The sequence below is a fragment of the Oreochromis aureus genome, linkage group 2 (assembly GCF_013358895.1).
Source record: "Oreochromis aureus strain Israel breed Guangdong linkage group 2, ZZ_aureus, whole genome shotgun sequence".
Taxonomy (NCBI): Eukaryota; Metazoa; Chordata; class Actinopteri; order Cichliformes; family Cichlidae; genus Oreochromis; species Oreochromis aureus.
In genome coordinates this window covers 16,220,667-16,246,576 of record NC_052943.1, presented here as the reverse complement: position 1 = coordinate 16,246,576, position 25,910 = coordinate 16,220,667, and the positions used below count along the sequence as shown (strand labels likewise).

Genomic DNA, 25,910 nt, shown 5'->3' with positions numbered 1-25,910 from the left:
ACAACCCGATGATGTGTGTTTGTTTATGACTTGGCTTTTTGGCTTCATAAAACAACTGTTGATTGATCAACAGAAGAATTTCTTGATTAGGTTACTTTTGGGGCTGGGCGGGACTCTAGTTCTGATGCAACCAACTAACAAAGCTTCTCTCCCTTTGTTTTTGCCTTCAGCTATTGTACAGGGTGACTCACTAGAGGAGATCTACAACAAAATCAAGCTAATCATTGAGGAGCAGTCTGGGCCCTACATCTGGATCCCCTCCTCAGAGAAACTCTGAGCTCCCTGCCGTCCTCTCTGTATCGGCACAGAGCTCCCCTCCTGCCTCCCAGAGACCCCACCCAAGCCCAAATAGCCCCTCTCCTCACCTCCTTTTTGCAGATATGTTTCATATCAAGTTTTAGTGTCATCATTATGTTACTCTCTAAATGAAAAAGAAGTCTTATCACCATTACTGTGACTGTGCACACCCCTGCATGAGTTTCTCAACAAATCCATTCAAGACTGGAAATGCCATTCCAAAGGAATTTGACAACTGAAAACAAAAGGGAAAAGGAATACATCCTTTTGTGAACTGGGACTGACTGAAGATCAGAAGGTTTTGCAGAAATCTGGAGAGGAGTTGGGAAGTCAAAAAGAAGTTTCAGGGGATCAGAGACAAATCATACCAAGTTGGAACACTTTGTAAATGTTCATCAAATCACATTATAAAAGACACGCAAGACAAGAAGTTGAAGACCAATAAAGGGTTTTTTCTTTTTTTCTAAAAAAGACTGGATAAATCGAGCCCTGCTGATGGTACTGTTCAAGGAGTCATCTCTCTTGTTTATAATGACTGAGGAAATTAGTAGAGGAGCCTACAAACTGATCTATTTATCACAAACTAGCTTGCTGTTTGGTCATCTGCCAGTTGTCTGTGCTGCAGCCGATAAAGACATCTTGGGAGGCAGATCAAGAGGAAGAAGTGCGTTGTGAATCTCTACATTTATATTATGAAATCACAAAATAAATGATGAAATCCTACTGAGATTTTACTACATATTAAAAACTACACATTTTACACTTCACTAGAATTGTCAATTTGGAGGGCTGTTAGTTCCTTTTTTATTTTTATTTTTTTTGTTATTTTTAATTTTTTCTTGTGGGATTTTTTTTGCTTGTGGTTTTTAGCTGCTCTGTGTAAAGGACGGGGGTAGAGAAGTGTAACTGGGCTCTCTGCAAAACACCAAACTGCCTTACATCAAATACAAATTCTGTTTTGTGACTACCTGTTGTCTGTGAGGGAGGCTGAACACAATTGATGAGGAAAATCTTTCCTTTTTGTGACCTCCAACTGTCAGGAGGCCTGACTTGAGTGCAATAGATTAAGAAAAGAAGAAGAAAAAAAATTGCCTCTGTTGGCACTTTCCCTCCCCTGTATTTCAACCCTCTTCCTTTATAATTAAAGAAGAATTTGGCCAATGGATTGCAATTTGGATAGCCAGAGCCTCCCAACTCATGTTGAGCAGCAGATCACCCTATTACACTCTCTGCCTTCCCAGAGGATTCTCTTCTGATTGGTCACACGGTACTGTCGTATCTGCCGCCATGATGGTGGCCTTAAAACGGGTAGAACAAGACAATAATTGTATTGGATGTCCTAAAGATTACTATAACCTATAGATCACTATAACCTGTTTTCAACCCCCCCCCCCCGGTCCACCAACCAAAAACACTAAAGTTGGGTTTGAGAAAACCTACGGTTTGTGCATCTATAAATCGATGAATTCTTAATCTATTGTTGGCAGGTGCTGAAGCACTGTGTTGAGCTCTTGGCACGTCTGGGGGTGAGCTTGGCCAGCTCAGGAATCTTAACATACAGATACCATTTCCCCGTGACTGAACAGCCACGTTTGGGCGTTTGCACAGTTGTCAAATGTGAACAAACTACTCAAAGGCACTGTCGCTTAGTTAAAGCTGTTTCCAAGTGGACAGTGTAATCGGGCTGTACTGTCTTCTTTTTTCTGCAAGGCTGGGAGCTTTTTCAAGGCCATCAGTTTGGTAACCTTTGAGTTTGCTTTGTGGCGTCACCAGGATTGAAATGACCTGCACCATCCTTCCATGCATATCTTGGCACTATATGTTATTGTGTGCATGTGAGAGAGCACGTCTGAAGGAGTGCTGTGGCCCTTGACCCTGTGAACGCTTTTGCTTTCTTCCTCAGCTTTTTTTTTTTTTTTTTTTTTTTTTTTTGAAGAGTGCAAAGGGATATACTTTTTTTTTTTTTTTTTTCCTCCTCAGAGAGCCAGACCCAAACAAGAAGTGTTAACCTAGACCCCTGGGTCCCTTGCTCTCTCCCACCCACAGAGCACCTGTACCTGCAGGCATTTTCTGAACAGGTGTGCCCACCTGCCAGGCACCACTGCTAAACCAGCTGTCATTACCTGTGTCAAAACCAGAGTTCAGGGAATTACCGAAGGGAACAGAGCCATTTATAAACTGCTTGCAGACTGTTTCAAAGGGTGTGGTAGCTGTACAATGTAAATAAGCCCCCAGCAGATCCCCCTCACCTGTGCTTCATGCATGTGTGAATCAAACTGGGAAAAACATGTTTTATAGACCACAAATGTCAGGTAAGTAAAGTTTGAGCTACTCTTGAGATATAATTTCCATACAAATGTGCTGTATTGTTGGTATTTCTCTTCAAATGCCTATTGGAACACTAACTAGTCAGTTGGGAATTCGGTTCCCTCAAGTAGGGCCTGTCTACATGTGATTTCTTGTGGAACGTGTCTGGGTGTATAGATTTTAAAAAAACAAAACAATATATTGTAAAATAAAGTGATGCAGGCAGAAACCTACACAATATCACAGGAAGCAGGAGCATTGATCAATACATTATTAGAGGTTTAGAATTGGTCCACTCTGGTGTTTAGTTGAAATACAGCTGACTGTTAACAATGTGTGTGGTATTCATACCTCAGTCAGCCATGTCAAAGCCCAAAGAACTTGATTTCATTTTACACTTTTCCATTGAGGTTGTGATAAGATGGAACCTGAATGCCTCTGTGTGTGTATAATTGACGAGGGTCTTTGTTCTGATGAGAGAAATGACGACATATATACTTTTATTTTTTTGGGTGGGGGGGTCAGGGTTCTTGTTTGTACTTTTGGGTGATGATATGTTTATGTTATAGCACATCTGTGCAGTAAGTGCTTGCAAACATGAACCCTTTGATTGTACAGTAGTTTCCTTCCTGTCACTGCAGGTAGTACAGCCTATCAGGACACTTGGCCTCATGGTCTTCCCTGTCCTAGTCATGAGGGAACACAGTCCTGCAACTTTTGTTTGGGTTTTATTTTGGGACTTGACAAGAGTTTATTTGTTTGAAAATAAAATATGTGACTCAGATATGATTTTAATGTGCCTTTTATTCTACTTTGGGATACAGATTGGCTTTAAAAACAACTACTGCAGTGGTAGATTTTTTTATTTTTATTTTTTTAATTTATTACTTTTCCAACAGAAACTAATGGGTAGGAGCTTAGAACAAGTGTTCAGGTAAGAATCAGACCAGAAATGAATGTACTAGTCTACCAGAATACGTCACAGTTAAAATAATGTAAAAGAACATGCCAAACTGGAATTTCTGGTAAATATTTCTCATAACATTGAGAACGTTAGGGTGTTGAAAACTGAACTGAATAAACGTAGGTTTCCCCAAAGAACAGGCGTGCACCAGGCTCCCAACAGCTGACCTATACCTTTTTGTCTATTCTTTCATGCTGACATTTTTCTTTGCTTTGTCCAATCTGTCCAGGATTTTGCTGTAGAGACCAGACATCTGTGGATACACAAATAACAGCTGTATAACTAAGCTTTTTATACCTCAAGCATTACAATGGAGCAGTTACTTTTATTGGTGTGTGCCAGTTTAACCTTATGAGACTGTATTTTATTGCCATACTTTTCTCTTGACAAAGCTGCAATACTTAAAGGATCACCTCTGGTGAAGTTCCTTGAGCTAACCTCAAAACTATAATTGGTGTATTTTGATGAGCAACCCTGGAGTTGTACAATGACATGTAGATTTAATTCTGCCAAAATCTGTATTTAACAAAGCAGCAGGATGATTTAAGCTACTATCAACCCAGTGTTTCATCCCCTTCCTTCTCTCCACCAGTCCTCTACCTGTGTCTCATAGCTCTCCTGTAGAGATCCCAGGTGGCGGACGAAGCTCATGGCCAGGCCACACCACTTCTCAGCTTCGGGGTATTGAGCCAAGCTGTACAGCAAAATCCCAGTGTTCCAAGCCTGAGTCAGCAACCACAAGGTCTCCATCTCTGGGAAGTCGTCCGGCTACGGAGAAGAGCAGGAAGATGTTCAAAAGGCCACCTGGGTTACTGTGTTGTACAAATCATTTTCAGTGGGTTGTGGCAGCAAATGCCAAGTAAACTTTCATCAAATCCTGTCCATTTGTATATTAACATTTACTTATGCTTGTAAGTCATAAAAACAGAGCATGAAACAAACTCAGTGGAAACGGTTCATTCATATTTCACAACACTTTAATCTTGTCCATTTACTTTGATCCAAAGAATTCCACAGCTTTCAAGTAATAACTCAATATGAAAGGGGAAATGTGCGCTGCCTCTAAAGCTGCATAATGTCTCAATAATTTCATGTCTCTTTCAGAGCTGTAGCTCACCGGCAGTGTGACAACTTGTACAGCACATTAACATTCAAATTGGCAGGAAGGGGTGGTGAATGGAAGCATCTGCTAATTGGAGTGCGGCTGAAAGCCCATTGATAAAAAGAGGCTTCTAGAACAGCAGGCAGGCATGGAGTGGAAAAGAGGGGGTGAATTATATAGCAGGAGCATTCCTGTTGGAGGGAACAGGAGGTGGGAGCCAAGGGATGTCGGTGTGTGATTGGTGCTGACTCACTGCGGCTGCAATGATGGACAGGGCCTCCTCGTAGTAGTTCCACACCTCCTCGAGCACATGGGCCTCCACCTCTGACACGCCACTTGGGAGGGACAGCTTGATGAGGCTGTGAACACACTTGCTAAGATGAGGACACAGAAAAACAGTCAATAACCTATTCATTCAAAATCTAAAAAGAAAAAAATGCTCATTAATGAAATGCTAAAGGTAGTCATGGGTGTGCCTGCAGTGCGCCAGGTCAGCCTGTGGTTGTTTCTTGTGCAGAAAGAGAGCAACCCTCAAGGCCTTCTTGCACGGCAGAGGGAAATAGGCTGGAGGCTCCATTGCCAAGGCTACATAAAGGGAAGAAAATAAGAGCACAGGGTGAATACTGAAAAAACTGATGTGTTTCTTTAGGTATTTCAGCACAGACGTGATTAATATTAGAGGGTCTTTTTAACCTGCCATGGTCTCTAACATTTTGGGTTCAATGTTTTCAAGCTCCAACACAGACTCCAGTATTGCCTCAACCATGGGATCATTCAGTTTAGCACGAGCTTCAAATTCATACAGCAGTAGTAGAGAGTCTGTCGGGTCCATCGGAAAGCTTCCTGTAAATTGAGAATACATTTTTATAGCTCAATTTCACTTCATGAAGTAGACTTAAAAAATTATGTCAGTTTTTTAATAACATATAACTGTGTTTAACTCATCTTTTCTGTGTTTTACATAGTTTACACTGTGCAAATAAACATTGCTTTTAGTTTGAATAGTGTAGCTGCTAAATGCACCTGATGCTTTCAGGGTTTTCCACACCTCTGAACAGATCTGAATGTGCTCCAGAGCCTGAGTGAACTCCTGGAACCAGACGAACATGCAAAGCATTCTGGATTAATCATCGCCACCTAGTGTTCAGTTCCTTTTCAAAGGCAGGGGGATTCAAATTAAACACCTACGCTAGCACCAATGATGTTGTTAGTCACCTCTCCTCTCCACTGGTCTTGGTAAATTTCCATCCATGTGGAGTGAGAGTGTGCTAAATGTAGGAGATGGGCAGTGGGTGGCACACCTGGGTAGGGTGAGAAGACTTCCTGCCGAGCTCCAAAGAAGCAGCAGCAGCCATTAGCAGACATGTCCTCTGGCCCATGAGTAGAGTGCGATCAGGTGGGCACAGCTGGGAGAACTATAGGTTCATGTAGAAACACACATGTACCCTTAATATTTATTCTTTTATTTAAAAAAAAAGCTCTGTCATTGAGATCAAGTTCTCTTTTCAAGAGTTTGAGACTGACAGGTAGGCACAAAGTACAGATAGACAAATAGAACTTTTAAAAATCTTCCACTAACGTCATAATCTGTGGGCTTATATTTTTGTAGTTCATTTCATTTGTAGACAGCAAAGTATATGGACTCAGTTTTTCCAGTTTGAATAAGAACACAGCACAGCCACTGTCAGGAAAACCAGTGAATAGACATTTAAGCACGTATGACAAAGGAACTAACACATGATACACTATATGGACAAAAGTATTAGGCTACACCTCTTATTCACTGAATTCAATAAAGCGATGGGGTTGTTTTTTGAGGTTGGCCTGGACCTCCTAGCAGCAGTGAAGGGAAATCTTAATGCTTCTGCTTACAAAGACATTTTTGACAATTCTGCACTTCCAAATCTATGGGAACAGGTTGGAAAAGACCCTTTTCTCTTCCAGCATAACTATTCCCAAAAGAACAAAGCCAGGTCTATTAACGTGTGGCTGGATAATTTTTGGTGTGGTAGGTCTTAGCTGCCATCATCAAACACCTTTAGGACTGAAGTAAAATGGAGACTGTGATGTCCAGCATCAGTCGTAGTTAAATGAGCAGAAAATCCAACAGACACACTCCAACATTTGCAAAAAACGTTCCCAGAAGAGTGGAAGCTGCTATAGGTGCAAAGAGGGGACCAGTTGTCATAAAGCTCAAGTAAGTGTAATGTGTAGGTGGGTCCATAGTTTTGTACATATAATGTAGGAAAGTATTTCTAAAATACTGTATTTATATTCTGACTACGTTTAACCAAAAGTAAGTTGAATTTCTTATAAATAAGATCAAAATAATTGTATATGGGTACTTTTAGGCATCAGGGCATGTATGTAAATCAGACATGAGAAAATCGCTGGCAGAAAACAAACTTAATAGATCCAAATGTAATTGTATCTATTCCATTAAAGCTAAGGTTAAGGAACACATATTATTGTGAGTGTAAACTGATACATTTCTATTTATAAAGCAATGTTTATTCCTGTTCAGGTGTTCTTGATCTACACCCACATAGAGCAGACATTGATTAATTCACCTGACAAAGCTAATAAGGACACTTGCCTGGTAAGAGAGCACAAAGAAATCTCTCATTTTGTCAGGGCTGCTCTCGCACTGCAAAGCCAAGTTCCAAGCTGTAACAAGGACACACATGAGCACACAGACAAAATGAAGGTGGTGCAAGATTTGCAAGTGATAGCATACTACGTTAGATTGAACTGAAAGGAAGAGAAAGAATCTTAGTACCAATCTTTCTGAACCAGTTAGCTTCCTCTGTGCATTGATCGACAGTCATGTGAGAGGGGTGTGAAATTGTCTGCAGAGCTGAAGTGAAGGCAAAGAAAACATCCGAGGGTTATGACGCACAACACATGACACTATAGTTGAGACACTTCCACTCATAATGCAATTAAACCTTCATGGATTTGTACTTACCCTTTTTTAGATGCGGCAGCAAGACATCCAGACTTACATCACTATGTGGAATGAACGTAGGAAATGTAGATCTTTTTTTTTTCTTTTTCAGTTAAATCAGCATCAATTTGAAATCTGAAAACATTTGGTTATTTTCCCTCTTTCTCACCTCACCTTATTTCTTCACTCAATTTTTCTATTGTGGAGAGAACAAGCCGAACCAAACACCTAAAAAGATGAATGAAGAAATTGGTGTTGACCTCCTTTCTTTCACCTACTAACTGTATTATACAGAGACATACTTTCAGTGAAAAAGTGAGGGAATATAGGTCAGTGGATCATAGAGGTGTGTGGAAAACTAAGAGACTAAATACAATCTCTGAGCCACCTCTACTAAATGTGTGACGCAGTACCATCATGACCCAATTCAAGATTTAATCATGAGTCATTATTTTCAGATCTCAAAAACCAAACATCATCTCCATTAGCAAAGTTAGGTGTTAGCATCAAATGTATACGTATCTAAGACTGCATCCAAATCAAGACAATAAGAAAGCAAGCACATAATTGAAAAAAAAAAATGCAATTATTCACAAGTGCAAGCTTCTTCTTTTTTTAAGTTACCATGAAGAGCAACAAATTATTAAAAGTACCAAATTAAAATGTTCTTTGTGCTCTGACTGCAACTGCATGTTTTTTTAATAACAACCTTATGTGTAAGGCTCTGTACTCAATCTGTTTTTGGTTACATACTGTCACATCATATCATTCATGTTAGATACCATTTTAATAAAAGTGAGGTTAAAATGTTACTTCTTCTTTTTTTTTGTAGGTTATACTTAAGTTTTCACAGACCTCAGAGCAACCAGAACCTGTGCTTGATCTTTGGAGTGTTCACAGAAAATCTCCAGTGCTTTCATGGCGGTTTCCAGTTGTCCATTCTGTCACAGAGGTAGAAACTTTCTCATCACCATTAATGCCACCCACCACCTATACTTATCGATACGCATCAGAATCACATAGTGCACTAAAGAAAATTCAAGCTGATTTAATAACTGAAACTATTGATTATAATAGCTGGGGAAAGTTACTGTAACACATCTATTTGTATAATAGTATGAAGTATGTAACTATTGAGGAAGGACTGCAGTATAAGTCTACACAAACAAGAGTTGAAAAATATTTAAGCTTTATCTTTGATCCCAGCTGGCTTGGACATTTTCCTGGAAAGGTTTAACATGCTCGATCATCTTCTCAGTGATGCTATTCTTCTCAGCCCCTTCTGCACAGGAACCAGTATGAGTTCAGTGACAAGGACATAATCCCTCATCAACTTCCCACTCACAAAAACTGCCAGTTTCTGTCCAAGCTGCAAATAGCACTGATGAGGCGCTATATCATCATAAGACCGGGAAATGTAATAATAACTCAATCAGACCTAAACTGAAGGACTGGTGTACAGAAACGAGCAATGAGTCCTGTGATAAATTCTACCTCCAAAGCGATCTGAGCAGCCAGACTCAGGAGATTGGAAGCAGCATCCTCCGACACCAGCAGTCTGTCCTCACACGCTACAGGATTCTTGGACAGACGTCCCATTGCATGCAATGCACCTGAGGCTAGCAAAAAATAAATAAATCAGCCACATCATCAAAAATAATATGATGAAAATATTGCTGTTATTATGGCAACACTAGTATGATTTATAAAGCACCCCAGTCCCAGTAAATAATCTTTTTTAGGTACCTTTCTCTGCCTCATTCTCCTGCACAGCCACCTTGTATACGCTAAACTGAGTAAAAATGTTGTCTGGATCACATCTCTGTGCTTCCTTAATTGCTTCTTTGGCCTTACAAAAATTAAGATTTTTGATACAGATGAAAACATATTTGCATGCAGTAACTGTGAAAAAAAAAATATGCCAGGGACACTTCCAGTTGTGACTAGTGACATATAAATACTGGTGTTCTTAAAATTACCAACTATAGCAGACTCAAGTTCTCTTACCTTTTCCAGTTGCTTAAGTTTTAGGAAGCAGGAAGCTCTGTTTCTTTGCAGTTTGGCTAAGTTGGGCTCCATTTGACCTCCCTTGAAGAGACTTAAGGAGTAGTTATACCACTGAAGAGCCTCAGAATAGCTTCCAGCCTGGAAACACAAAGTTAAACTTTTGTCCACGTGAAAAGTAAACCTCTACACTGAACCTACGCTAAATAAACTACTTACTTATGATGGAAAGTCAGAAAACAAGAACTAACACTATAGGAAAACTTCTAACATACACATGCTGTTTTATAAGGAAACATCTAACAATACCTAACAAGGGTTAGGTGGACCTTTTTGTGGCCACCTGCCTTTTTGTTGTGAGGCAACACTGCTGATTGTGAACATGCTTATAAGTATGCACGTCTGTATGGACTCTAAAATGCATGGTGAATAGATGTGTACCTCAAAGTACTTGGATGCTTTATCCCACAGCAAGACATGGAGACTTGTAAGGGCCTGTGGGGTCAGCTGTTTGCCTGTACAGTGGCCTATGTGGGTGTAAAAGACTTATAACACTAATACAGTAGCACATTTAAAGTACTATTCATTCGTTTTAATACTGTACACGTGACAAATACATAGTATTTGTCATGCAATTTTATTTTTTCTGTCTTAATTTAGATTTATTATAGTACTGATAGCAAAAATAAAGTACCAGTGATAATATCCTCAATCTTCTGTTTGCCCAGCAGCTCTTTGCCTCTCTGCAGCAGCAGCTCAATGTGCAAGACAAGAGCAGTTCCCAGGTCAGGGGATGTCTCAAAGTGCTGACACACACGTTTCAAATACTCAAAAGCCAGCGCTTCTCTAGAAAAATAACAGACATATTCAGATCGATAAAATATGCCAGAGACTTAAAAAAAAGATGCTTCATTCTGTATTATATATTTCTACAAAGAACTAATGGGAATTATTACCATACAAACAAAGATTTTTACCTCTCTTCAGAGATTAGTAGTTTCACGGTGCTTAGGCACAGCTCAAGAGAAACTTCTGATTCCAGCATCTCATTAAGTCCTGAAAATGATTTTTTTAAAACTGCTTTTTAATGTGCATTTGTAACTCTGCTGAAGTCATCTACAGAGACATATTAACTCTTTCCAAGGCTCTCAGTATAAGTATCTATTGCTACTGTAGTCAGAACAGCTCTAAGAGAACACCTAACCCACAGTTTTATCACTTTGGAGACTAACAACCCACTGCAGCACCAATCAAATTCTGTCTAAATAACTCAATATGTTCTGGTTGTGGTATCAACTAACCTGCTCTAAAGTCACTGTCTGATGACTCACATCTCAGGAGTATTTTGATCTTTAAGTACAGTCCATACGTGCTCACGCATTCCTGTCAAATTACACAATTAGCTGAAGAGCAGATTCTTCTGCTTATATAAATAACAATCTAAAAATGATTCCTAATGTTTCACCTTGTTTGCTAAGCTAACAGCATTGAGCGCCTTCTCTGCAAACTTCTCACAGTCCCACTCCAAATAAACAGTGGCGAGGAGCCGCAAAGCCTTGGCCTATTGTAGGGAAATTAACATCACTTTAATTACAATTGTAATTCTAAATGACAGTCATGTTTGTACGAAAGTTTAGATTGTACTGTCTTACCAAAACTTCAGATCCAGGGCCATATTTCATATTCATTTTCCCGATATCATAGCTTTGACTGAAACGGAAACATTTCTCTTCGATTGCAACCTTTATCAACATTTTTCTTGGGAAACTGAACATTAGAATATTACCTCAACCAAAAAGCACTGTCTTCATACTTCCTCACATCGTAAGCATCTATTCCAAAGTTGTAGCACATTAGGGAGAGGTATGCAGTCTGTATTGAGAAAGTATAATCACAGTTAACATCCCCCACACATCCCATAACAATATGTAGTGTAAAAGTGAAAAATCAATATATAGTGTTGTTATAATAGCAACAGATGGCCTTTTTTCTTACATCCTTTGGTAGTCGCAGCAACATGTCTTTACAACGCTGAATGTAGGCCACAGCCTCTTTGTTATTGCCTTGAGTTATGGCCTGTAAAGGAGAACAGATCTGAACTTATAATTAAATGTCAGCAAACAATATAATACTCCCTATTAGCTGTCAGAAATTTACCCCTCTCATTGTTTCTCAGTTCACATTTTAGCTGTCTCACACTTCACACTGCAAGTCTGTCAGAATGGCACTTCCTAAGCTGCCAAATATCACAAGAACAAATATTCACATCGAAGGTGTCGAACATCACATGCGCCACAGCTCACCGATTCTGCTTGGTATGAGAGAATTCGAAGTAGATCCTTCTCCACATCCTCCTTGGATGAACTGATGTCAGCTGTGCCATTGCCTCTGGACATCAGTTGGCTATAGAGGATTTCAAGGCTCTGGGGATATTAGATTTTGAGTCATTTCTAAAAACATGGTATTTGTCTTTGCTTCAAACCTACACAGAATTAAGAGACTATCAGTATGAGTGTTATTTTCTTCTTCACCTTGACAGCAAGGCTTAAGTATTTATCTGCCATCTGGGGATTTTTGCAGTCCAGCCAGGTTCTCCCTGTTTTGCTGGCCATCTGTAAAGATTAGACACTGACAAACATGCCTTGTCCTCCAGAAACATTGGGCACTCACAGAGGCTGCCTTCAGTACTGCTTACCAGAATCTGCTTGCGAATGGTGCCCTCTGTTGGGTTCTCAGGCTCACAGCAGTACAACAGACTGCATGCAACATGACGCACTGTAAGCATAGTAAGATTATTTGAATGTGAGGAGAGAAGATCCCAAAATACTGCCACTGCAGTAAAGCATAGAAAAATGCACAGTGGAACACTATCAGTCTTGGACTGGCCTGCTCAGAGTCCAGACCTCAATATTATTAAAGTCAAAATGAGATCAAAGTGGGATCATCTTGACAGAGAACTGAAAAAAGGCAGCCAACTTCCAAAGAAGAGCTTTGAATCTCCTTCAAGAAGCCTGGAGAACTATTCCTTAAGACTACTTAAAGAAATTACAAGAAACCTTTAAAATTTACGATGGGTTGAACAATAAAGGTGCTCATACCAAATATTAACTTTGAAACTTGTTAGAATAGTACAGACTGTGTTTTTGTCTTATATATTTCCATGCACATTTGCATGTTTAAATGCATTTCTGTATCTATTTCGTATTTTCCTAGCAAAATACAAAAAATGAGGGGTGGAACAATACAAATACAAATTTACCTTGGGCTTTCTGAATTGTACTTATTGAGACACCCACATTCTTAGTAACTCCCCAGTTCCACAGCTTGATGGCACACTCCTCCAGCTGTAAACAAGACAACAAAAAAATAAAATTATGCCAGCTTCTTGCATATGAGTATTAACAATATTACATTAAATTGCAGTCTTTAAACTTCATGGAACCGTTGCAGCAGTCATATAACTTGTAGTAGGTCAGATTAATTCAGCTCTATTAAACAAGAATATTAGCGGTGTAAAAAATTTCTTCCATAACTATTTGTTAATTCTTCATTTTATTTTATTTTTTGTTTTTATTGTTATACTATAACTTTACATCACTACTGACTTGTGGCGTATAGTTAAACAAGCTGACATGTTTTTGTCTACCTGCGGATCTGGTATTTTGGGCATAGCCTCAAGTCCAGGGACTTCAGAGAAGAGCTTCTCTATCACTTCATCATAATCTGTTAGCTGCTTTTGCAGCAGGAGCTCAGTGAGACCTGTGTATTAAAAAAGTCAACAAAGACAGACGTTGACAGGATACAAACAGGGTAACAGAGGACACGTTGTCTTCTGAAGTGGAAAGTGACATCTGATTTTTCATGCAATAAGAATATCCGAATTTTCTACACTATAAAGAAAACCAGATACTGTTTGTGCAAGACAATAATGTGTGTGACATGGAGAGCACCCCACTTTCTTATTCTTTTGTATAAGTTAAAAATCTGTCTCAAAATCCAGACTACATTAATGTCCTTTCTCATTTCAAAAATAATTCAGATATTCTCTTGTGTCTTAATGTTAGGCTATTAGCACTGAAATATTAAGCCATTTATTAATGATTGTTCATCTAGGTAGAATATAATCTAAAATGAAATATGAGTCATACATCCCAAATCAGGTTAATTAGTTGTAATTTTTTTGAAGTATTCATTTACATATTAGCGTCAAGTTAGGGGGCTAGCTTGTTATAATAATGTAAAATATAACAATAATTCACTGTGGCTGGTGACCAAGATAACATGAGCAGTTTAGTGGATAACATGAACCCCAATTTTATGCCTCTAATCATTTGCATTATCAGGCATTTCACAGGCTGGACAAAATTTATAAAAAGTCTATAACACAGCAGTTTCTTTAAAAATTCTAAGACCCTGTTTGAAATACACATAAGGTCTTCAAGTACCCTTTTTACCCATTGAATAAAGAGAATTTACTCTCCATTAAAAACTGCTTTAAAAGTTTCAAATTGTTACCCAGGTGTAGATTTGTACATACAAATGTAGATGGCAGCCTGCTGGCTAACTTTTTCTTGCTACAGTCACAACAGCAGTAAGTTTTAATAATACAGCTTTTGGGATTTTCAGACTTTGCCTGTTTAGTTCCCTTTATCTTTTAGAAAAATAACTATTACTTCCATGGCCTGAGTAACATTTAGCTAATATACCAGAGGCACAAAACTGTTATTAGCTATTGTGCGTCCAGATAATAGAGGCAACCTAACAGTTAGTGAATTAGCTAGGTTGGAAGCTAAATTAACAACTACGCTACAGCTCCAGTTGGTAAAAGCACTTTAATGAATAAATAGGTGGGTCAAGCGAACGAGTCAGTTACTCACTTTTCACAGTTGAGGTAAGTTCCCCCATGTTTAACTTTTTGTGGAATAAAAATATCAGTCAGGCTAGGTGCTAGCAGCTAGCTCCTCACTGAAATGTTGGCATTTGATTGACAGCTATCAAAAATGCCCGCGAAAAAGAGAGCGAGGATATCAAAACAAGAGCAATATAAAAGAGCTATTACTCCAATAGAGGGAATTATTCTGCCTACCTTAAACTGTTCCTAATACTAGCTTGATAATAATTGCAGGTGTGACAAAAATCAAATACCATTAAACAAAGGGGTAAAGAGAGTTTCTGTTGGTTACTGTTTTATCCCCATCTTCTATAGAAAGTTATTTGCTAGAGAATTAGAAGGGGCAAGGTCCTACAAGACCCACAGTTCATCTCAAAACTTTGCAATGGGGAGATTGGGACTACCTTCTTTTAGAGATTATTGTTTTGTAGTAGTGTAGCCCATCATAAAATACACATGGAAAAACACTAAAAAGAAAATACCTCCCATTCCCATACAGCCAATTGTATCATATAACAATTTACAAGGTTATATAAATATTAGGTGAAACTGACTCTTAAGGTATATAAAAGTGTTATAAAAGAACATAAACTAGAGCGAGACATTTATATTATCAAATCCTTGAGTTGTGATTTTATTGTGTGCATATGATTCTGATTTCTATACAATATAATGAAAGAAGGAAAACTGCACAGTTTTGAAATGTTTAAAGTGAGTGGAAGTCACTATTTAATAGGACTGTTTAGAAAAGCATATAACTCAGAGGTTGGTAATAGGAATTTGAAAAGATCTTGTATTAAACACATAGCCCTGTGCAGAAGAAAGCAACCCCCTCCAGCAGCTAAATATCTTCTACGAAAAGTTAGTTAGCATAAAAGTTAGCATATTTTGGGTACATACTTACAGAATGGATGAGGAAGTACTTATGGGAGATCCCCAAGGTTGTAGGCTGGAAAAAACAATGGGCATTTATAAAATGGATATGATAACAGCATTTCTTAAGTATAAATGAGAACAATTTGTTTCATACTGAGAACATTTTGTCAACTATGTAGCACTCTATAGACCTGATTTTTTTATTTTATTTTATTTTGTTGCAAATTTGTAATTAATTTGAATTGATTACTAGAACGCTCCCTGTTTGTTGAAAATTATTTGTCTTTTTTTCCCTTATCTACCTTGGTCTATGTATGTGTTGTGTAGTGTTTTATGTATATGACTTATGTTTATGTAGTGTTTCAATTTAAAAATAATTAAAACAGAAATAAGAAACAGCAAGGGCTTTTGAGAGAAGGGTCATCTACTGGAGCACAAGATGATCCAGGCTATGCAGGGCTTTAGTTTTCTGGGAACATAAAATAAGGCAGTAAAGTCATATTAAATTTGATTGTTCAGTCATTTTAAGGTCAGCTCAGTGCAAAGCTGAATTGCTAGCAGTGTACAAAACAAAGTAAGACACGTGTTTGCTTACAGATAATGGAGTTCTGTAGAAAACTAAATGTTTTGACAGGGCGTGCTCTAAGTTTTAACTTTGCCAACACTAACTGATATTGATCTCATGTCGGCATCAATAGCTCTTAAATAAAGTCTATGGTTGATATAATACTCACAGGTTATCTGAGGTTTTCTGACAAAGTATTTTCTCATAACTCTCTTTGGTTCCCCTGCAATATTTACTCAGAGTTCAGCAATCTTTGTTGGCATTGTGGCCATAAAGGGGAAAAAAAAGTATAAGCCCTTATTTCTTGGTAAATCTAAGAAGCCTTGTAATGCTGGCTTAGCGCACTTGTTTACATTTATTGCCAAATGACATTTTCCAGTAATCACATGCTTGGAAAGTAGATTAAAATACCTGTACTTATAGTAACTAGTGTGGGAAATTAAGGGTTTATTATTTGTTGTAGATATAGACATCAGGATGACACAGAAAAAGAGAGCTCGCCAGGCAACAAATAAAAAGTAGTGAATTGGTATTTGGACTGTAAGTTGTAATGTTACCACAAAAGCACATCCATCTTTTTTATCAGTAATTCTAAATGCCTGAACAGAGACCTGTTCTGTTTTTCAGTGTACAGGTGTCTCTCCTTGTGGTTGTTAATAGACGGACACGCGACTGTAATATTATCTTGCCAAATCCTTCTGATATTATGGTTAGAAAACAATTTATCTTATGTGTAAAACCAAAAATCTAGTTGTAAGTCAAAGTACATAAAACTTTCTGGTTTCTTTCTGGCAACAGGTATCAGGAAAAGAGAGGGAATCAGAGCTAAGCAGAAAGAGGAGTTCGGGTAAGGCTTTTTCAATTTTCAAATTGGAATATGATTCTGTTTCAAATCACAAAAAAAATTAATAATAGAATTAAAAAGACTCCCATATTTACTGCCATTTACAGGTGTAAAGAACAAAGTGCCTCTCTGACAGATTCATCATTTTCCCAAATAAAACTTCCACCCTTATTGATACCTTTTTGATACTCAAAGGTACTAAGGTAGGCAAAAGCACTATGACATTATGAAAGTCTGACATCTCACTTAGATATTTTACTCTCTTCATTGAAGTAAATGTTTTCTCTCTAAAAGCTGAAATATTCCCATTTTTATATGTATGCACGCAATTCAAATCTAAGAAAAGATGAAGGCCTAAGTTTCCATATGTCTCTGTTAGGGGAGTATATTGTATTTAGCTCAAGAAGTTACTACAGGAATACTAAGAAATCACAACATGACTGTAAAACCATCTGCAAAATATTGTATAGGACCGCTCTTATGCTGCCAGAACACTTCTGACCCATTGGAGTGTGAACAAGGGAACTGTGGGGGCGTCCTGTAGTGGCTGGCAATGGGAAATTGGATCCTGTGTGTTGCAGGGTGGGGTCTGTGTGGATCAGGGTTATTACAGCTTATCCCAGGGATGCTTGATTATGAGCTGGAGAGTTTGAAGGCCAGGTGAACATATTTAGCTGCTGGAGGGGGTTGCTTTCTTTTCCATTGGGTTATGTGTTTAATGCAAGATTGTTTAGGTGTGCAAAGGTTGTTAAGTATGAAACAAGAGGACAACAAGGAAGATTCATGCATGCACTGAAGAAGGATATGCAGAGGGTGACATAAGAGCATGGTAGGGATAGGGTGAGACTAAGGGAGATTATCAGCTGTGGTGACTTCTTAAGGGAGCAGAAAACAGAGGAATAATAATACTTTCTGTTAAAAGGTGATGCTTAGTTTCTACAGTTATCTAACTAACTTGCCTTACTAATTCCAAATAGCATGGATCAGTCACTAGAAATTCATGCTGTAAACATTTGATACCCAAGTTTCTAAAGATATGTCAGGATTTATTCTAGATGTCTTGATAAAATAATGCAAAAGACATCTAGGACAAAGGCACCCATAGAGCCCAACTCCACCCAACGACGTGATCTTAAACTTGATTTGATTTGTCCTTGTTATATGTAAAACTTCACTCTCACATTGAGTTGACCAGACATTCAGCAACTATTTCTCCATCTCTTTGTTTTTCCATTAGTGATCTGTAGCCTGGGTGACTCAACAGCAATATGAGGTCATTTGACTCAACACCACCTTAGACATGGGTCTGGAGAATATCTCGACAGTTTGATTTTTGAGCTTTGATTTCTTGCTTTCTTACAAGCACTGATTTCTTTTTGCCTGTCTAAATTTCTGGACTAGAGACTTCTAACACAATAACTGACATATTACCGAGAAAACCTCTGCCAAAGCTTCAACTATGTTGCTTTGATTCTTGAGTAAATCTCCTTTTGAGAACTCAGGGGCTGAGGAAAGCCACTTTTTAAACCAGCAGCATGGAATACATTAGCACAAAAGGTGCTTCCCTCATCTTGGAAGGGCAAATGTTCAGAAGAAAGAAAATAGTGTTCATTTGGTGTGTGAATTCAACAAAACCGCTTAATCTGTTGTATCAATATATTTATTAAACCATTTTTGTTTCCTATTAAGAGAAACAAATATTGCTATAGATGTAGACTTTCCCAGTAATGTCATTTTTGCTATTTTACAATAGGCTCACCTTCTCTCAAGTGCCGCTTTTCCCAATCAACACTAGATGGAGCTAAATGACATCGGTGAGACACAAATGCATTGATCCTAATACAGTAACACAGTTTCCAAAATGCTCTGACTTCTGCAAACTTCTGTCCAGGACTTAAAAATTACAAATTTATAGAACTGAATTTATGCAAGTATTAGTTTTGTTAACATAGTGGAACACACTATCTGGCCACTTCATTAGGTTCTACTTCGGATTACACAAATATCTAATGGGCCATTTATATGGCAGTAACTTAAAGCATTTAGGTAACCTGTGTAAATGAGAATCAGGTAACTATGATTATTAAATCAAGTAACTACTCATTAGAATCAAGGTATACAGACAAGCATCTCTGAATTCACAACATATCCAGCCTTGAAGAAAATGTAACAATGTAAGAACTGCTAAGAACAGGAGCCTGAGGATACTATTCACAGAGGCTCACCAAAATTGGAGAAGACTGGAAAAAGTTGCCTGGTCTGATGAGTCCTGATTTCAGCTGAGCGATTCAGATGGTAGGGCCAGAATTTCATATTAACATGAACGCATAGATCCTTCCTGGCTTATATCAAAAGCTGGTGGTGGTATACTGGTGTGGGCCATCTCTTTATAACCACCCATCCTGTGATGGCTACTTCCAGCTGACAACACTCAATTTTACAATGTTCCTATTATCACAGACTGGTTTCTTGAACATGACAATTAGTTCACTCAGATGGCCTTCACAGTCACCAGATCACAATCCAATAGAGCACCTTTGAAATGTGGTGGATTGGGATATTGCGTCATGCATGTGCAACTTACAAATCTGCTATCATGTCAATATGAACCAAGAGGAATATTCCCAGCACCTTGCAGAATGAAGTTTTTTTATCGAGTTATAATTCTAATTTTGCCTTCACTCCCTCACTCCCGCTTTGGCACTACTTGCATTCATGTCAGAGTACAGTCACTTGACAGAGAGTGCAGTCAGACGCTGTCTACTACTCTCCTCAGAAAGGACATTTCTTCTGGTTCATTTACCCAAGACGAACAAAAGGAAGACTGCATGCGGTGTGTGTACAACCAGTTAGTCCCCCACAGTCTGTTTGAGCACCAACTTCCAAAATAAATCATTTTAAACCCCTCTCAGCTTCTAACTTCCAGCAATTGTTCATCAGGAGACTTATCTGTTGCGCTGTTAGCCCAAAGGGAACGTCTCCCTTTTTGAAAGCTCAAATAGGGAAACAAACTAAGAAAAATACAATTCCAATTTTATACACTTTACAAGCTATTGCTCTCTTACAATGCATGACCAATAGTTTATCATCTAATAATAAAATGCTCAATCCTTGCTTCCCAAATTTCCCAAATCGAAATTCCCGCAGTCATAATCTAAAAATTAGTAGAAATAAATCAGTGCAGCCTTCAATATGATGTTTCCTTTTCGAATGTAACTTGTCTATAACTTCTCTTTCTTTGGCTGATAGTGACTTAAAGTACTGATAGTGGGCAGGAAATTGCTGAATTCTTTAGTTGTGACAGTGTGGTCTCAAACTCCCAGATAACATAAGGATAACCAGCATTGGAATGGCCAAGTTTCCCATGTTCTCATGTGCCACATCACAGTTCTCCTGCTATAGGTCGGAAAATAGGTTTACATTACATTTCAATTTGCCTTGTGTATCACCTTTAGCACACAACACTACTTCTGATCCAGTCCCCAAAATGGTAGCTGTGGATTCCTGTTGTGGGCGGAAAGGTGAGGGCAGGATGTTCTTATTTACAATGCCTGCTAGTATGACCTGCAACAGCAAAGTGATTGTTGCTGTGATAAAAAGAAAACAGTCTGCGGCATATCCACACACTGCAGAGTACGGCAGGACAAAAGAAGATTATTTACATTGATATAAAAAGAAGTGCATCCTGTTTCTGACGTTAAAAATAAATCCAACAAATGTTTATTCTGCAAACTTGGGCAGATAGATTCAAGCCGATATCACAGTGATTGTTTGCACCGCATTGTTTTTTTTCCCTCTCCAGTCAAGATAAATGCAATTACCTTTAACCTCAGGTACACAGGTTGATTTTTATCAGTGTCGCACACAAAGGTCAGTTAAGTAAATAAATACATAGCGTGCTAATTTATTTTATAATTAAAAATTGTAAAATATGTGATGAATCGAAGTTAACAAGAGCTTTAACTAAAGCAGACTGCTTTTAATCAACGACTTTCGGGCACAACAGCTTTTCAGTTATGGCAGTTGGGATGTGGAAATTCCTTAACACTAAGAGAGTACAGCGTGATAGTGGATAAAAAGTCAAAGATAAGAGTCTTCGTGCACCAAAAGATTTTATTTCAGAAATAAAGTGAGACGGTTTTTGCTTCTGAATTGCATCTGCTCCCTCCTAATAGGTGATTGAAGAACTCCCTTTAAAGGTTTGCGAATTTAATTTGAAAACATACTTATTAAGACTCTAAGGTAGCTCATTGAATAGCTTCTTCTCATCTCTAGTGTCAAAGGGAGCTTCTGCCAGGTATGAAAAACTGAGTAGGGTTTGCTAAATTTCATTTCATTTCTTTATTTATTTCACACATGGTTCAACAGTGTTTCGTTGATAAGATACGTGCAATGACTGCGTTTCTGTTGCATCATTTTATTTCCCTGCACAGTTATAGTGAGAATAACTCAGAACAATGACTTACTGTTCCCCCTCAGTAGCTAAAATTAAGAAGTCGCCCCCTCCTCCCCTCACCTACCTACCCCTCCTCAACAAAAGTGACGTCGCGTCCTCCGTCTGTGTGTGGTTCCATAAAACGTGTCACGTCTGGACGGCACTGTAAGTGTTGCACAGAGGCGATAGGGAGGAGATACATTGGGTACAAGGCGCAGGAGCTCATTGATCTCGTTCGTGAGTCCAAACACAGCAACAGAGCTGAAGTACTTTTCACTTCAACTTTTTTATTTTACAGCCGATTCAATTTCCTTCATTTAACTTTTTTTTTTCCCTTACTACTTTTGCACCTGCCCAGAGGATAGCGGTGCATCCGACCCGCCTCCTCAGTGCGCCGGTGCCGGGAGTTGGACTGCCGAGCAGCGCAGGAGAGCTCCCCCGCGAATCGCGTGCAGGGATATGGGAAAATTACTGCTGCTTTGTCCTTGCGCACCTGAACCTTTTGGGGATTCATAAAAGGCGTTTTAAAGGCCAATTAAGACTCGCAGTCAGCCGGAATTTAAAGGCACAAACAGGGACTTGATTGCGTTTATTTTTAACACAAGGTTTGCACTTTGGAGAAGTTCGCAGGATGGCCCCACCTGACTGCTTCAACCAGGTCGCTGTCATCTTGTGTTTTTTATCTCTAACATTAGGTGAGTCATTCATGTTTATATACACCAGATATTTACGAGTGAAAGAACAGACTTTCTGACTGTTAATTCCTTTCAGTGAATGAAAGACTGATTGCATAATATTTAAAAACACGATTTATATACAGCTGCCAATTTTTACAATAACTATTTTTAGCATTATTTTTCTTTTTTTATAGTAATTTATTTCTCGGGGGTTTAATTGACCTGCAACCAAGAGCTGATTTTGTTGGCGGGTTATTCTTTGATCCCAGCTGCAGTGTAAAATTATTATTGTGTAAGGATATGACCGCAGATTATTTGCACATTTTCGAAGATCATGCGGCAACAGAAAAAATCATCATTCTGCTATTGAGTTTGCAATTTCCACACAAGCCCCTAGAGGTCGTCTGTCCCTATTATCATTGGGAGATTATTAGTAAAATGCGTTGATTCATAACAGGCGATTAGTCGGGCTGTATATTTTAGTATGACTGGATTTACTGATATGAGTTTTGAATGGTCTATTTTTGTGTGCTTTCTTAGATACTTTGAATATTTTGCATGTTAGTACTTTGTTATAAATTATGAAAGGAAAAGTTCCTGCAATTGTTATGCGTGCATGGACAGGATTAAACATTTTGCCATGTTTTATCTGACAGCCCAGCCAACTCCATTGTCTAGTGTCACTCCACAAAACCTGAGTAAATCTGGGATGTTCCTTCACCTTGTGCCAGGTCCAGTGTGTCACAGAGATACAAACTAAGGCTTCCTCACCACTTCAAAATAAACAGCCCATCCAAACAAAGGAAATACTGTTCACATTCAACCTCTTTTACTGAACACACACACACACATACACACACACACACACACACACACTGTGTTTTTGAGTAGGTTTCCTTCACTGTCCACTCACAAAGCGTGGGAAAGACGCAAAGAGGAGGAAGCGGATGTAGGGACAAGAGAGGCAGCCTGGAATTGTTCTGGCTAGTAAAGGTCACGGAAATGTGACACGCTACCTGAGCAAAGATTTCTTCCCGGAGCTCCTTGTGCTCACGTTCAACTATGTCAAACTTCATCCACAAGACAATAGCGAGGAGGAAAGGGGCTATTGTTTCAGTACAGGAGCCACTGACTGGTAGAGACATTAGTTACTGATGGTCGTCAAGGTGTCTCTGTTTATTCAGAGATGTGTAGGATGTTTTTTTCTGGTGAACAGCTGTGAGAATGTCACAGTGTCATCGTTAACTAAGCAAAGTTACAAATCATGAAGTGATGCGCAAGCATTTGACTGGGGTGTATTTTATTATTACACAACATTCACCTATAGCCCAGTAATTTTAAAGATGGCTTAGAGTGAAAATGAAAAAAACTATATTTCCTGCTGGCCTATTTGCTGATTTCTTAATTTTTGACTTGCAGCTGCTTCTTATTCGAAATGAGCACAGGTTACATATGTTCCTTCTGACCTTTTGACACCAATTTAACTGAAGCGTAACAGCTCACACAAATGTCAGCAAGATAACCTTTTTTTAGTGGACCCTTCTGGATGTCACTTGAGATGTGATGCGTGCAGGAATATTCATACAATGGAGTTTGCCTGTAAATATAATGATATATATTTAATTAAAATGATCACTTGTGTTGGACTGATTCTTTTATTCTGGGTTCTGAGTTACATTTAGTCAGATGACACCCCCGAGTTTAGGAAAGAAAATTGCCATGAAATTTATAACTGACACAAGCAATGTCTAAGGAGATGAGTGAAATGGAAAGTGAAAGCTGTCCTTTTATTGTTACTCATCATATACAAGACTTTCTTTGTCAGTTCTTTCTTTCCCTGCAGTGTAGACAGTCCTGCGATGAGAGGGGTTGATGTTGTGTCTAATTTGTACCAGAGTATTTTTTTCTTTCCTGCTTGGACGCTTGAGGACTGTAAAATGGGAGTGATGAGAGGTCAGCCAAGTGCAGTGGGGGCTCATTGCTCACTGGCAGTACATCTGGGTCCATGCAGGCAGTACAAGAAAAACACATCCTCACACACACACACACTCACCTGGAGTGGAAGATTTACCAGTAGAGCAGAAAACGTCATTCCCCTACACTGGGATATTCAGCTTTACAAATTGAACTGTGTTGCTTTTCTGGATTATTCCAGCATCTGTTCCATGCTAGACCTATCCACCTCGAACCAGCAATATATTTTCTTTGAATCCTGCATGGGATTTCAATTTCAAGGAGCTTCTGTCTGCCTCTTAGTCTTAATCATACATTATGGAACAGGAATCCTCTGGGTTTACTATTTAGGAGTCTCATGCAGGAGAACCCCCTTTGTTGGCTCTACACAGCTTTATATAACCTAGAGTGGCCACCCATCACGGCCAGATGTTCCTTTATTTTGTTTTGTTTTGGGGTTTTTGGGTTTTTTTTAGAGGAGTCTGGGGCATTTTGTCTCCAAACCTTTAAAGGCTTATACACGCCTAATAAAAAAGGCTCTCTCTGTAACTGTTGTCTTAACCTTGCAGTTGGCAAAGTGTAGGGTTTTTGCAGGGCTCTGCATGTGAGAATGTTCCAGGACACAAGTAGCACAGCCAGAGCACTGTTAGCTGGTTCTTATTATGGCAGGTGGTCAAGTCTTGTCAAAGGTTTGATAAAGTTTGTCTTGAATATTTTGTCAACCTAACTTGCAGTGAACTGTCACGGACACTTTTGCAGCAGGACAGCACCGTGACCCCGAGAAGGTGCGACGTTTAGATGACAGAGTAGTATCATATACCAGTTAAAGTACTTTTAAGATATCATTTAGAGAAAATGTGAAAATAATTTAGCGTTTAGTGGGTTTGTTTACATAAACTACCAGTGCGCTATTATGAAATCTCATCGGAGAGACTGTTCACTATTGTTTCAGTCCATCGTCAAGGTCACAGTACAGCAAAGCTGACTCATTTACTCCGTAATTCTCACTTCTCCCCCCATCTAACTTTGTGACAACAGAAGAGCGAAGGATAAAGAGGTAATGATACGCAAAGGAATCATTGTGCCCTATTCCCAAAAATGATTTTCTCCCTCGACTCTCAAGACATTCGTGCCGTCTGATGACGGGACGGGAAGTACAGGGAGGTGAAGTGTGCCCTCTGCAAAAGAGAAGGGAATTCCGCACATTATTCCTCGCGCTTTAAGGGCTGTGACTTGGAGTTTCCTTTTCGGTTCAGTGACAGTACAGTCATCTGATACAGTAATTTTTTTATTGTTATTACACAACATCACCAGTGAGCTACTGGCAGCATGCTGGTGGCATTTATATCACTTGTCTATTTAGCTTTATGTATTTTATTTTTTAATTTGTAGTTCTGTAGTGTTTTAAAGTGCAGAAGTCACTGAATTTTTTTAGGAGTTGTGCTCAAAGTATCTTTTTAAACACCAAGAGTTTATGCTTTCTCTCATGTCAGGAACATAACTAACAAGTATTATTCAAGATCCTTTGACAAAATATAGCTAAGCAGAGCATACATAGGCCATCGTTTTCCATTGCAATGCTGAAAACCTGAATCATTTAGTCTCGGTCATTGTTTGGCCGTTCTTTCAGACTAAATATTTAATTATTTTCTTGACCACAGACATTTCTATTGAAAAAAATCCTGAAATCCATGCTGTTCAAAATTTTTGTCTGTATTTCCTGACCATTTGTGTTTTCCAAACACAGTGTCCTGTGCCATTTCCTTCAATCAATGCCAAGCGAGGACAAAGACACACAAATGTGATCCTGGTCTAATCTTAGCTAACCTGGCTCTGTGTCAGCAACCAGCTTGATGCTGTGTGAGTCAATCGAGATCATGCAAGTGAAAAAACTGAAGCAGAAGTCAGTTGGCCTCTCGCACCCTCCCTGACTCCCTCTCTGTTTGTTCCATGCCTGTCCTCTTTGTAATGGCTTTTAATGAGAACCAGCTTCGGGGCTCTTTGAACCAACTCAATATGCACAATTTCTGGCATTTTTCAGGCGATCT

The 25,910-nt window shown here is 38.8% G+C and overlaps 3 protein-coding genes across 10 annotated transcripts in view; 2 read left to right on the top strand and 1 right to left on the bottom strand.

The window, feature by feature from the left end:
• The window catches only part of dlg3 (discs, large homolog 3 (Drosophila)), a 101,681-nt gene extending 98,293 nt beyond the window's left edge, over nucleotides 1-3,388 (top strand). For all 7 annotated transcript variants that reach the window (XM_039619638.1, XM_031744231.2, XM_039619635.1 and 4 more), the window contains one exon: nucleotides 171-3,388. In XM_039619638.1, the coding sequence (XP_039475572.1) occupies nucleotides 171-277 (107 nt within the window). In that variant the 3' untranslated portion in view covers nucleotides 278-3,388. The remainder of the gene's footprint in view (nucleotides 1-170) is intronic.
• tex11 (testis expressed 11) lies at nucleotides 2,251-14,827 on the bottom strand. Of its 2 annotated transcripts, none has more exons than XM_031744106.2 (29): nucleotides 14,499-14,827; nucleotides 13,268-13,380; nucleotides 12,881-12,965; nucleotides 12,317-12,396; nucleotides 12,153-12,233; nucleotides 11,925-12,044; nucleotides 11,617-11,697; nucleotides 11,408-11,493; nucleotides 11,274-11,331; nucleotides 11,087-11,182; nucleotides 10,923-11,004; nucleotides 10,599-10,677; nucleotides 10,316-10,467; nucleotides 10,063-10,148; nucleotides 9,625-9,762; nucleotides 9,364-9,466; nucleotides 9,112-9,236; nucleotides 8,473-8,558; nucleotides 7,792-7,845; nucleotides 7,639-7,679; nucleotides 7,450-7,527; nucleotides 7,267-7,337; nucleotides 5,972-6,085; nucleotides 5,694-5,760; nucleotides 5,364-5,513; nucleotides 5,147-5,255; nucleotides 4,924-5,044; nucleotides 4,169-4,336; nucleotides 2,251-3,821 (listed from the first exon to the last, which is right to left on the bottom strand). In XM_031744106.2, the coding sequence occupies exons 1-29, from the start codon at nucleotides 14,524-14,526 to the stop codon at nucleotides 3,750-3,752; spliced, it is 2,724 nt and encodes a 907-aa protein (XP_031599966.1). In that variant the 5' UTR covers nucleotides 14,527-14,827; the 3' UTR covers nucleotides 2,251-3,749. The 2 variants fall into 2 exon arrangements, with proteins under 2 accessions (XP_031599966.1, XP_039475562.1); XM_039619628.1 differs by having other exon boundaries at nucleotides 12,153-12,230.
• Nucleotides 14,828-21,397: 6,570 nt separating this feature from the next.
• Nucleotides 21,398-25,910, top strand: part of kdrl (kinase insert domain receptor like) — a 43,854-nt gene continuing 39,341 nt past the window's right edge. Inside the window, exon 1 of the mRNA XM_031744865.2 lies at nucleotides 21,398-21,927. Coding sequence (XP_031600725.2) covers nucleotides 21,864-21,927 — 64 coding nt within the window. The 5' untranslated portion in view covers nucleotides 21,398-21,863. The remainder of the gene's footprint in view (nucleotides 21,928-25,910) is intronic.